Genomic DNA, 13,593 nt, shown 5'->3' with positions numbered 1-13,593 from the left:
CCTTTTCATCCTCATTAAAGCAGCTTCTGAAAGTGATGATGAATATCATCAAAACAATTTTATGTCTGGTCCCCCGCGGAAAAGCTCAAGCCCTTCCTTGTGAACTCGGAAGCACAAACATCAGAGGCCAGCTAGAAGATTTTCTTTTCATCCTCATAATGCGACTTGGTCAGACTTTAATATTTGATGCCAGCTGAAATGTGACTATTGTTGTCCAAAGAACAGATACGGATGATTAAAGCAGTAACGATGCTTAGAATGAAAGCTTGGTAATATGTTCAGCAGCTGTGTGGCCATAACAGTTTTCCCCCGTTCAAAACCATAATAATGAGCTTCAACATCTATAGCAGTGCCATGATGGATTTTACAATAAAGTGTTTTTCACGTTGTTTTATGTTTATGACCAGCTATTGATATATTGTCCATTTTTAGAGGGCGGCTCATTGTTTCTACACAAAATAACAAACAGTGAATCGTGAACAGAGGGCTTATGTTGGACAGTGCATTTTTCAGGCAATCAGTCAGCATCAACAAAATGATGAGAAAAATGACTCCAAATGTTACACTTCATCTTCTCATCCTCTTCATCTTGTTGCAGGAAATAAGGCCATATTATTAGCACCACTGTTAACATAGTTTTATGAGTATTTAAACTCACTAATAATTAAATACTCCTGCATTTCCTTGGTAACATGGTACACAGTATTGCAATTCCAAATTTTGCTTTATTTGGCCAAAAGAGGTTGATATTCAGTCTTCTACTCAGAATCTCTATTTGGGGTTTTACTTGAAGATGGCACGCTATTATGTTGGTTGTATTTGTGGCTTGAGCCATCCAGTAGCTCATAAACAGAGTTAAGTCTCAAATTACTTGTCTTAGAATTGGCTGGTTAACGCTACACCAAACCTCCACTCAAGTGGACTCATAGATGAATTACCCTGCTGATGAATTGAATCTATGCAGACAACATGTTACCCTTTACCCTATTTCTGTGGACTACTTGTTTGTTCCTACACAGCATATTTTCCTTCCACCATTCATCCATCGCCTTCTGCTTATCAAGTTAAGGGTTCCTGGAGCATGCTGGAGCCTATTCCAGCTACCACAGGGCCATGAGACAGGGTATTCCCCAGACAAGTCGCCAGCCTCCTCCTTTCAAAGAAAAAATCAAACTACCACAGAAAACTCCTATTTTCTGTGAGCGCAGCTGCAGCTGTTCTACTTGGCTGTGTTGGAGATAATGGTATTGTTTCTAGTTGGATTTTATCTGCCTTTTCTGTTGAACACATGATGTTATTCACATTTCTAGCTATGTTGTAACTAGCCTATTTGAACTTGTTATTTTCTCAGTAATGGCAGATGTGTTCACCACAAGGAGGGGGTCCAATCCAACACACAGTCAGCACAGCCATTACATTGTGCCCTCACACAAGAAGTATATGTATTTGGTGTTATACTTATAAACTCAAATACAACTGTGCCTTCCCATGGGCCATAGTTAATAAATCGTTAGTTCATTGATAATTTGAAAAGTAAATATAAAGTTTTTCAGGTGAAGTAAGTGAGCTTTTCATGGCAACATAGCACAAAATAAGAATGATATATCTTTAGTAGAAAAGCTGTAGATTCACAACAATGACTTGGAAATAATCTTAGAGAGGGGTTTTGATTGTTTTTTTTTCTAACTTTGAGAAGGTGCTTTTTAATTAGCTGTACACATAATCTGCTCCTGAGGTTCTTTTTGATGATAGTAACTCTTTGGTCACTCATGCAGTTCAATTTTAACTGGCTGATTTCCTTTGAGGTGCACTTTGTGTTAAACTGTCTAGTGGAAAACAAAGAGAAAAGGAAAACCCAACGTTGTGAAACATCATCATGAAATATATATAAACACACACATACACATTTTCATTGATTTAAGGTTGCACTTAAACATTTGTGTGTGTGTGTGTGTGTGTGTGTGTGTGTGTGTGTGTGTGTGTGTGTGTGTGTGTGTGTGTATATATTTATAATTTCATGAAAGAGGATTTGGGAAAAAATGGACAAGGGAGAATTTCAACAAGTCAAGAGTTATGGGCACTAGAATATGCAGAAAGCCCCAGTTAATAATGAAGTACCTTAACTGATGGGCATTGAAATATGGCAGCAACTTTCTCCTCCATCAAGTCCTTGGTTCAATAAACAAGTCATTAAATCCTACTTATATGGACCGCATAAATAGTTTCCAATTCTACTATAAATAATCTCAAAGATGAAACATAGATGAAGCATCACAAATCACAACAGGGAATAAACAGACAAATCTGGATGCTTCTAATAATTTTAAGTCCAAATTATATTCAGACTAAGATGTCAAGTAGAAAAATTTTATTAGAATTTTTACAGAATGTAAAATCATTTTAATTAACCAGTTATTTATATATTAAAGTTTAAAAACAGATACAGATGTGCCCCATCATACAACCAAACCAAACCATTACTTGGGCTCATCACTTCCATACAGCAGCAGCATGAGGGATTCAGTAGTATTGTCATGCAGCTTGACATTCCTTCAATACCATTAGTTGGCTGACTACAGCTGCAGTACAGTAATGGATCCTATACTGGATACTGACTCCAACATGTACAGAAAAAGAAGAGAAAAAACACATTTGTTGTCCCAGGAGGTCTTGGTTTGAATGACATCATACACACAAAAAAGGCATTCATTAAAGCCAGGCACCTATTTGTGGGTAAAAGTGTGTGAGGTCTAATTAAAAACAACACTGACTTGAGATTAGAAAAAATGCCAGTGATTTAAAAAAGAAAAAGGAAAAAAAACAAAACAAAACAATTATAATTATTCATTACAGTAAAGAATCAAAACCTTACAAAAAATAAAGACTTTGACTAATTAAGAAGCCAGAACTGTATACAAATTGGCAGTAACCAGAAACACTGGTTAATTCATGGCATAGAATAAAACAATACATACATATAAACATGAGAACAGTTATTTTACATTACCAACCTGCTGTAATGCACTTAAAGAAAAAGAGAGAACCTGCTTCCAGAGTGATCACAAAGTAGCTCCAAACACTGATGGGCAGTTTTGCTTTTGTGGTCTCACTGTATGTGAAAAGCCACATATTAAAGCCCACAAAGAAAGGAGACAAGCTGAACCGTCACCTACCCAAGAATGCAGAAAAAAAGGGAGTAAATTTAAATGTCACTTTACCAAGTAGAAAATTCTTCATTTCACAGGTGTTTTCCCATCATAGTAGACTGTCAATTCAGCTGCTACATTGCATATAAACGTATGGCAGCTGCAATTATTTTTTAAAGGGGGGGGGAAAAAAAGAAATGCATATTAAAAGGGCCAGATGTATTTAAATGTTTTTTAAACCAGCTGGCCAGGCAATTAGAGTGTGTAAACTCTATGGATATGGTGTTGTTTTTCAAACACTTATGAACCACTTGCAAGACTGATTTCAAATGTTCTTGAAGGTTTTATCCATACGTTAGGAAGGTTTACAAGAAACATTCAAAAACACCTAACAGATGTTATCTTTCTATCCAAATGATAATTTAAAGGGGCCTCAAAGTCTCGATGCATCCCAAAAGTATATCCCAAAATCTTGATTCTGTTCATCTGGACTTAGCGTCTTCAGTGGGAGAAACGTTTTGCCAATCATCCAAGTGACTTCTTTAGTCTCAGCTGACTGCAGGATTCCCCAACCCTAAATAGTACATTTGCACAATGACTGAAACTAGCCCACTGAAAAGGGAAAGACCATCTCTGAATTGAGGAGGAGGCCTAAGGGTACATCTTTCACCATCTTACAATGCTGTGATTGGAGCCATTTCCCAACTCTCTGTGAATGGTACTCAGTGATCAGTGGTTGTTGATCAATGGTCATGACAATTTGCATATTAATGATCAAGGAACTGACCTCAGAGTTCATTGTTCATTCGGCGGGCTAGTTTCAGTCATTGTGCAAACGTACTGTTTATGAGGTTGGGAAACCTGCAGTCAGCTCACACCGAAAAAGTCACTTGGTTGAGTGATGAAACATTTCTCCCACTAAAAACGCTACACCCAGATGAACAGAATCAACAGGGGGGTCTCAAAGTCCTTTATCAGTTCTTCATCCCATTCCTGGGGTTGTTCAATCAAACTGCTATATAAAAAGGTCCCAATGCTCTACATTTAGTCAATCTGAGATTCGATATACGAAAGTTCCTCAGGGTCAGTGATGTACAACATAGCCCTCAAGAATCACAGTATGACATGCCAGATGACATGTTAGTGGGGTTTCCTTATCACTATTGGCAACATTTTTTCTAAAAAAAAAGAAAAAGAAAAAACAAATCCTGTTTAGTGACCACCACGTCCATTTCCTCTGGGGCACAGTGAGCTCTGGTGGGTGCCGGTAGGCAGCAGCTGCAGCAGCAGTGCCTTCGCTACCTGGACACATCTGGGATGAGTCTTTTAAACCACTGGCCCACAGCCACATCTACTCTCAGCACTAATGTGACCCCAATCAACAGGAACACGCTGCTCACCAGGAACCCTGAGGCCTCAAACATTAACCTGAAAGGACAAAACAGAAGAGACACAAAGGTTTAAACAAGTCCAAATTAAGCTCCAGCAACTCCTTCGGACATTAAATAGATCATAGGATAAAAAGAACCAAGACTATTACTTTTTTCCCCAAGATCTACCAAGTTTATTTAAATTACCTCTATCCTTTTAATATTTTCAAGCCACCAACTTATTATAAAAAAAAAAAAAAAAGGACACCACATTCAAAACCTAGATGTAAATGTATGGATATCACAGTAGAAAAATGGACCGGCATTTAACACTGTGTGTTCACTGAAAGTTCAGAATCAGCGGTGATCCTGTATCCATATCCTCAAAAAGCCTTTACTGTCAGTGAGTTTGTATGAGCTGGAAAATCCATTCAGGCACTTACTTGGGTGCGAAAACCTTCCACACCATTAGGTGTCTCCTGAGTATAGCAGCTGCACAGACTGAGGCAAAGACCTGTGAAGTGAGCAGACAGACTGAGTGGTGTGATGTGATACTGCTACTCATCCATAAGTGTAACTGAACTAAATATTAAAAAAAAAAAAAAAAAAAAAGACAAGAAAGAAATGCAACAGAAATCAAACATGCTACTGAGGAAAGACTTTCCCAGCTCACATATGCCTTAAATGGATGTGAGAAAAAAAAATTCTAGGTCTGTGGACATACCTGTGCTCCGTGAATAAGGAGGTAGCGTGTTGAGAGTTGCAGAAGAGCAGAGCTGAACAGCTGAGGGTTTTCTCTCAGCCTCATCTCCATCACAGCATCCTCTCCGTCGTCCCCACAGGCTCGTCCTCTGCTCCCACGCACCTCGCAAACCAGGGGCCAAAACAGTAGCAATGGACAACTCACTGAAGACAAAGAGAAATAACAACAACAACAAATCATCGCGTCACAAGCTCACAATTCATTTTAAGCACTGAAGAGACGGTTTCACAAAGCTGCTTTATTTAACTTAACTGCTTTTTAGAATTTTTTTTATCATTCTATCACATAACTTTTAAGTTTTTGTTTATCATTTAAAACTGAGATGTGTAACAAACTACAAATATGACTAAATAAAAAGGACTGAAAGTGTCATACGGGTTCACTGATATTTTATATATTTTCGATTATACTGTTAAGGTTTAAACAGGTAAAATGATGATTCTTTTCCTGTTTTTCACAATATAATGAAATTAATTGTTGATATTGTACTATTTTATTCCAGTCGAATCCCATTAGTTTCACAGAATAACCTTCTTTGCCTAATGGATAATGACTTCTTTCCTTTTCTTTAAACAATAACATTTATTTTTGCTTCTCTGGTACCTACCTGCAAAAAGAATGTGTGAAGCAAAAGTATTAAGGGTAACCAGTGAGGCAGGGAGTATGGTCCCTGTGTGTCCTTCAGGAAATCCCACAAAGGCAGCACCCCACTGGATAGAGGGGAAGGTGGGTAAATGACCTGTAGCGTGGAAGAACTGCGTGGCAGCCAGGGACCAGAGCACTACTGGGGTCCAAGGCACATTAAACCCACCTGAGGGGGGAGAATAAGAAGTCAGTGAGCTGATTAAGACCTGGAACATGATAGGCTTAAAAATAAATAAATTAAAACATGCGATGCAAACATCTTACCAGAATACTTTCCATGCAGGCCACTAAGCGTAGTAGACGAGGCGTGAATGTGCAACAGAGCTCCCATTTCTAGTAGCAGCAGGAGGAAAGACAGAGCCATGCCCTCTGGGTGCAACAGCAGCAGACCAATTCCCAGCAACCCACTAAACAACAGCAAAGGAGCAGAATAGACTGTTCCAAGTCCGTAGGCCTCCACAGCAGGCCTGTTGTCCACTTCGCTGGCCCCGCTCAGGTCGCCATCATCTAGGGAACGACGCATGCGCTGATAGATCTGTGGGATAAGGTGGTGCAGCTCAGCTTGGGGGCTGATGCCAATGCTTGCTCGATAACGGGGTGTGGGTAGAGTCAAACTTTTGGCTGAAGCCTGAGTCCTAGTCTTCACGAACACAGTGAGGGGGTCTAGCCAGATCAGGAAAAGCCCCAGTCCCAGCAGACAGAAGGCAACCCTGGGGAGGGCCAGCTGTGCCAAGTGGATCAGCTCAGCCAGATTCCTGAAGCTGTCCTCCGGAGTGGCGCTAACAGCCCAGTGGAGCCCCAGGCACACAGACAGCAGCGGTAGGATCCAGCGAGCTGTAAACACCGTCCCGCCTGACGAGTTCAGATTACCATAGTGGCAAAGAAAGCATCTTAGCAGATATGTCCACAAGCCAAGGGAAATGACAGCGAGGACATAATGGAGGTTCTTCAGCTGGTTGTCCTGCAACCGGGAAAGAGGGGAAAGAAATGCAGACGGCTGGCAGGAGCCCTGCTCTTCCCGACAGCCGTGGAACGAGAGGGAGAGGTAGAGGCTGCCAACCAGTAGTCCTAAGCAGGCTAGAAGGGTGCTGCTTTCCTTCCTCACAGCTGATGGAGACAAAGCTGGGGCAGGCAGCAGCCCAGCAGACTTCAACAGGTCATGGCTTGGGGGCAGAAGTAGGCCATCCCAGTTGAGATGGATGGGAATGCATAGGGCCAGGGATAACACCAAAAATGTCACAACCCGTCCTTCTGCAATCACATAGCTGTCTGAGAGCAGAGAGGCACAGCGAAGGAGTGGAAACAAGAGAGAGGGGACAAGGAGGTGACGCAGGGTCAGCCAGCTAGCACGCTTTGGAGCTTTGGTTCCGTTTTTTGACACTGTAGAGGTGCTCAGTTGGCGTGAACGCCAAAGGAAAAGGAGTTCAGAGCTGAAAGCAGCAGCTGCAAGGCACCACATTACCTCAATGTAGCCCCGTATGAGCAGCTGAGCAGCAGCCACACTAACCCCCACTGTCAGTGACACAACAACTGGGGCCTTCAGTAATGGACCGTTCTCCCTGATCAGCACTAGAGACAGTTCAGACAAGATGAAACACATCAGACAAGCAAATGCCAGGATGGCTAAGCCTGCCGCCATCTTCAGTGGGTTAAATCGGGCCCAGGTGGCTCGGCAGGTGTCTCTGACAGAGGTGAGGTAAGCCTGCAGAGAAGAGGCTAGCTGCGGGGAGGGTGAACGACCCTCTCTAACAGCGCTGAGAAACTCAGAAGACAAGAGGGCAAATTCACTCTTCAGCCGAGAGAGGCTCTCTGGTGGGATGTCTTTGGCCATGCCAGAGTAAGTCTCCAGGAAACGGTTGACCTTCAGAAACAGAGATAAAATTTAACACACAAACCATAAAAACAACAACTCCTGAAAAGGCTCCAGGATATGTGAATATATAAAAACATTTTTTCTGTGTACAGATGCTCGAGAAGTGTTCTAGACAGTTCTTTGATGAGCAGCATACCTGTTTTGTGTTGATCCACAGTGCCTCCAGCTGGCTGAGACCTCCAACTGCACCTTCTGTCTGCTCATGCGGTGGAAATAAAGGCAAGAGAACCTGCCCGACATTACTGTACGGAATAGGAACTCCTAGTAGCAGAGCCAGGGTGGGCACCAGGTCAGTCTGTGGCACCACATCTGGTTCATTCTGGGAAATACACGGGGGGGGGAAGTGTCACATTACATTATTCTGTGTTCTCATGATCTAAATTGTGCTTTGACCCTTATAATCATCTGTGATATTTTGAAGTAAATATTTTTAGCACATAGCAAAATAAATTGTAGCTGTTCCAAGGCTGGGTTGTCAGTTAAACTCAGTGAGTGATATTTTATCTTGTAGCCTTTCTTAAATCAGGGTTGTGCTTGATAACAGCAATACTTCCTAGCAGTGGCAAAAATGCCTTGGGGGGAAAGAAAAAAAAAAGTGTCTACTAAGTTCTGCCTTTTTTTTTTTTTTTTTTTTTTTTTTAAAATAGCAGTGTAATTTCTCTCTTGCATCTAATGACTTTCCACGGCATATGATATAGCTCTCCAGTTAGGCTGCAATTATGGAAATCGGTGCTTGAGCTCTCTTTTCTAGTGTGAGATCCACTTTTATCTATGAAAAAAAGGCGGAGACCACCTGCCAGCATCAATTTAATGGATTCTGGGAACTGCACAGCCAAGCATGAACAGAAATGGGCATGCATCAGTGGTTTAATGCTTCATGTTTTTATTACAGCAGTGATTCTGAGAGATCGACATGTCGCAAATGTGCCTTTGCAGACAGGATAAAGACAAACACACAAGTAACTGAAAGCAGTTGTGTTAGTTATACATTTGACTTGACTTTGTTCTTCCTTTTTAACTCATTTGTGGACTGAACTGATGGTGTTGGTCTGAAAAGCAACAAGAGTGAAACGTTTCTACCACTAAACATGTGACTGCCCATTACTGGGATACAATATGATGAGTGTGCTCTCATAACTTCTTGTTCCGTGCTCAACTCTCACTCTGAATTAAACTGACTTTTACAGCAGTTTTCAGCGGCTCTTTTAGATAGTTAAATTACTGATATAAGCACTGGTCACTATACTATGTATATCAGTGGGAATGATCTAGTGCCTCAAGTGGAGGTGAGAGAGGAGCAGACGTTGTACAGATTGGTGCAGTGTCCACAGCAATGCAGATGCTGTGCCAGTCTGTTGTCATAAACAGGGGGCTGAACCCTGAATTTACTCATGGATCCCACCGTCATCTATGGGAACAAGCCCTGGGTAGTGACCACAAAAATTACATCAAGACTATAAGAGGCAGAAATGAGCTTCCTCAAAAGGGTGTCTTGGAGATAGGGTTGAAGACCTCTGTCATTTAGGATGGGCTCAGCATAAAGCGTCTACTCCCTGACACCAGAAGGAGCCAAGTGAGACTGTTCAGGCATCTAACTAGGGTGCCTCCTGGTAGCTTCCTTGTTTAGGAACTCCTACTGGGAGGAGACCCCAGGGTAGGCCCAGGACACGGTGAAGATTGTGCGTGTCTGAGCTGGCTCTGGAACACCTCTGTGTCTCACCAGGAGAGCTAGAGAATGAGGCCTAGTCATCTCTGCTTGGATTGCTGCTCTTGCTACCCAGAAAAGCAGCACAAAATAAATTGATGGATATTGTATACACTTTGGCCAAAACTGTCATTTAGCAATTTCTTTGTTAACGTACAGTAGTGATTTGTTTTGATTATGACAGTATGTCTCCACTGTTAATTTTTTATATTTTATACAAAGTCAAGTGATGTAGAATTGGTTGTGTTTTAAATAAGAATTAATCCTACTGTCATGCTGTGACTGTTTCAAAAGGTGCATTCTACCCACCTGTGATGGGGGTCCATGAAACATGGGAGAAGGACTGTAGAGGAAGATGGCAGCATCAGTCTCTTTCTGACTTTCTCCACCATGATCTCCAGTATCTGTCATTCCGTGATCTCCCATCACCACCAAGAGTGTGTCATTCTGCAGACGATCAATCACAGACCTAGAGGAAAAGCAGAGTTTTCACAGGTTGTGCTTTCTAATGCTCAACTGCTTGATCTGGGCCAACATATTGCAACAATAGTGCTGGTATCATGACATATCTACAGCACTACAAGTGCACTGTGGCAACAGCTGATGATCCAGCTGCATCTGGATAATGGTGCGAAACAAGCATGTAGCAGCTGTACTACTGCCTGACCTGATGACTCCATCCATCTGCGTGAGTTTGTCAGCCATGGCTGGGTGATCCGGGCCAAACCTGTGACCACAGTGATCGACTCCAAGGAAATGAGCGACTAGGACATCCCAGTCATCACCCACCACTATTAAAACCAACAGCAAGAGACAAACGAAAGGAGATGAAACACAAATACATCAACCGCATAAACAAGTTTCCCACTGTGGGACCTGTGGGACTAATAAAGGTCATCTTATCTCATCTTATCTTAAGTGTTGGTGCAAAATTATTTTGATTTTGCACAGTTTCCTGGCAACAGAGGCTATTTGTTAAATGTAGGTTTTAATTGCACAACAAATGCATATTAAATAACTACATACTAGTGTTGTAGAGGTGCTGGAGAATCCCGTTATCCACAGTGTGCAGATCCTTGACATTAAAAGAAGGGAAGGGTAGAGAGCGGTAAAACTTCTTAGGAAAAAGACTCTCCCAAGTGTCGTCACCCATAAACACCACTCGTTTGCCTATTGAGAGACAGAAAGATTTATATGAGCAAAATCAGAAGTCCTAGATTTGTGGTATTGCCAGGCACAAAAGAGCATGTCTACAGATGAGCAGAGAATCATTGATGCTTATAGTATTTTACTTGTCCCACAGAAACAAAACCAAACACTATTAGGGTCAAAATTATTAGCCTCCTGATGCTAATAGTTGATTATTTATCCTTTTTGCCAGATAACAGCCTGTGGTCATCTGTTGTAGTTTTCAGCAAAGCTCACAAGTCTTCTGAGCAATCCTAACTGATTCTTCTTTGACAAGTCTGTCGAGCTCCTCCAGATTTTATGGTCTTCTGGCATTGACCTTGGGCTTCAATACACTCCACAGATTTTTAATGAGATTCAAGTCAGAGTCTTTGTGCAGGTCAGTCATTTTAATTTACTTCTTCTAGAGCAGGTTGTTCATCAGGAGCGATGCATCTTTTGGGATGCTGTCGTGTTGGAAGAGAAAGAGATTACCTAGACCCAGTTTTGCTGGCTTCCTAACTTGGTCAAGTCATTCATGGGTGTCTTGGCAGTTGTTTTGGGGTCTTTAGACACATCACTCACTAGTTTTTTCCCCAGAGTCTTTTAAATCATTCACTTCCTACCTCTGCAAGGCTTGTTCTGTAATCTGCGACTCTCTTCAGATTTCACTTAAGTTTTTGACACCAAATAGTCTAAACAATTTTTTTTGTTTGTTTGTTTTTGGCACGATGCTTTCTCAAGTGACAGCCCAGTTGTCATATTGTGTGTAATGTAATAGATAACCCTAAGTTTTACCTTGATTTTACAAGCTTTGACCATTACAAAGCTAAAGCCCATCATTGCACAGCAGTGGTTTGTGCTATGGCTCAATAAAGAGGTCTGTTTTCTGGGAGGCTATTGTTTATAAATGCTTTGCTGAAAATCCCTACAGCCCATAACGTTGTCCTCATCTGTATGTTTCCCATAAAGCTCTTTACATGAATGTATTATATTTTTATAATTTACAGACACTTGTAATAACTCACCTACTTGTCCAAACTGGTGAATAAGATTGTCCTCCAAGATGGCACTGGATGCAAAGTTGTTACCTACATCTACAAACGTCGGCAAAGATCCAGTCGTGAACCCCTTGATCCTCTGCATGGTGGTCGTAGGTGGGTCTGCACGGAAGGGGTACAGGCGGCTTTGTAAAGGCCTGGATGACACTGTCTCTTCCAGCACAGGTAACTTATTCTCATAAGGTCGTGGTGCCGTCTTGTCGGGGTCATACCGGGCGAAGTCGATCTTCAGGGCGTCGATAATGAGAAGGACAACCTTGCGGAAGCGCGGCTGAGCTCGACAGAAGTCCACCGGCTCCTCTCCGGGCTCGAGCACGTCTCCGCAGGTGCTGGTTCTGTTAACCTCCAACCTGACCAGCAAAAATCCACCCACGAACAGGTAGATGCCCACGAAGAACACCGCACACATCCAGAGGAGCAGGGACAGCACAGGCAGCCCCTTCATCCTACATGCACAGGTAACAGCAGGTCAGGTGAAATACAGCAACATTTGGTTTACATAGAGTTAACAAACACACACAAAAATGAGAGGAACAGCTGCCTGTGAGCTACACCTGTTATAGAAGAAAATAATTCCGGTAACGTGTAAGGTGACTGAAATTTTAAGCTCCAACTAAAACCTCTTTTGCAGTTGAGCCGCACAGGTGGCTAACATGAATGACGGTTAAGTTAACGCTGTTAGCAGAAGCTAGCTCGCTTCGCCTTTTGTCACTGACCTTGTGGCAGCTAGTTTTCGTCCTCTCCCAGCCGGACGTTGGGGGTGACTGTGTGTATTAACAACACAGGAGCACAGGTGCCTCAGGTAAACAGAGAGCGGAGCAACACGCTCACCTTCATTGGGACTCCGGTACAATGAGATTAGATGACTGGTGGAAGATAGGAACCTTAGCGTGGAAAGAACACGGCGGGCGCTTTTCTGTGTAACACCATGAATACGTTTGCTTTGACCCGCTCTGTGACTTAAAGGACCTCCTTTAGCGCGTCTCTGAAAATTGCTAAACACGTCAGAAATTCTGCAGAGAAACTATCCTTAGAGGACAATGGACTAGAAATAAGTTTAGTAAAAGTTATTATAAAATATCAATAATGGTCACAAACATTTTAATTTAATGATATTTCATAGCTTTGTCTACTACAATATTGTTTTGTTGTTGTTGTTAGTTGGTTTATTAACGTAAAATCAAATTAGACTTAACTGATACAATTTAGGGTAGCTAGGGGTACTAAAGGCAATCCGAGCTGTTACTGGGAGAAAAGCAAGTTGCACCCTGGACAGCTACAGTTGCAGAAAGTGAATCCAATGGCCAAGTTTGTTAAGCCTCCGTTGTTTTTAATAGCCACAACCTGTGATTGTAAAAAGACAAACACAGGCTGTGGCTGTGAAAATGGCCTTTAGATCTTGAAACACTGAGTCCATTTAATACATTTTGATCTTCTAAGGCAGTGGTTCTTAACCCTTGTTGGAGGTACCGAACCCCACCAGTTTCATATGAGCATTCACTGAACCCCTCAGGGTTCAGTGAATGCTCATATGATTTTTTTCAAATTCAAGACATACATATGTTTTTTACAAAATGAGCTGTGCATATCACGGCTGAGGCTCTGCCGAACCCCTGAGACCGACTCACCGAACCCAGGTTAAGAACTGTTCTAAGGGTTGAGTGGAAAATTAGCCAGGGCAAGCTCATTGGCTACCAACTTTTGATTGACAAATATTTAATCAACGAGCGTGTGGTTTCACATTCAGACCCCTCATTACATCTGGCTTCAAAACACCAAGATGGTAGTGGTGAAAATGACCATCTCAAAAATTCACAAAGACATAAGTTTTCATACTCTACAGCCAATTCAGAATCGGCAGTT

At 42.0% G+C, this 13,593-nt stretch overlaps 1 protein-coding gene across 2 annotated transcripts; it reads right to left on the bottom strand.

Moving 5' to 3' along the window:
• Positions 1 to 2,384: 2,384 nt before the first annotated feature.
• Positions 2,385 to 12,605, bottom strand: pigo (phosphatidylinositol glycan anchor biosynthesis, class O). 2 transcript variants are annotated; one of them, XM_063478829.1, is made up of 11 exons: positions 12,447 to 12,605; positions 11,698 to 12,176; positions 10,529 to 10,672; positions 10,170 to 10,293; positions 9,812 to 9,971; positions 7,934 to 8,116; positions 6,189 to 7,785; positions 5,887 to 6,090; positions 5,241 to 5,422; positions 4,960 to 5,030; positions 2,385 to 4,574 (listed from the first exon to the last, which is right to left on the bottom strand). In XM_063478829.1, exons 2-11 carry the CDS (start codon positions 12,173 to 12,175, stop codon positions 4,445 to 4,447), a joined length of 3,273 nt encoding a protein of 1,090 aa, XP_063334899.1. In that variant the 5' UTR covers position 12,176; positions 12,447 to 12,605; the 3' UTR covers positions 2,385 to 4,444. The 2 variants fall into 2 exon arrangements, with proteins under 2 accessions (XP_063334899.1, XP_063334900.1); XM_063478830.1 differs by lacking the exon at positions 12,447 to 12,605 and having other exon boundaries at positions 11,702 to 11,801.
• Positions 12,606 to 13,593: the final 988 nt, after the last annotated feature.

This window comes from Pelmatolapia mariae, linkage group LG7, assembly GCF_036321145.2.
Source record: "Pelmatolapia mariae isolate MD_Pm_ZW linkage group LG7, Pm_UMD_F_2, whole genome shotgun sequence".
NCBI classification, from domain to species: domain Eukaryota; kingdom Metazoa; phylum Chordata; class Actinopteri; order Cichliformes; family Cichlidae; genus Pelmatolapia; species Pelmatolapia mariae.
Note: the sequence above shows the minus strand (reverse complement) of the source record. Positions and strands in the feature narration are given on the sequence as shown.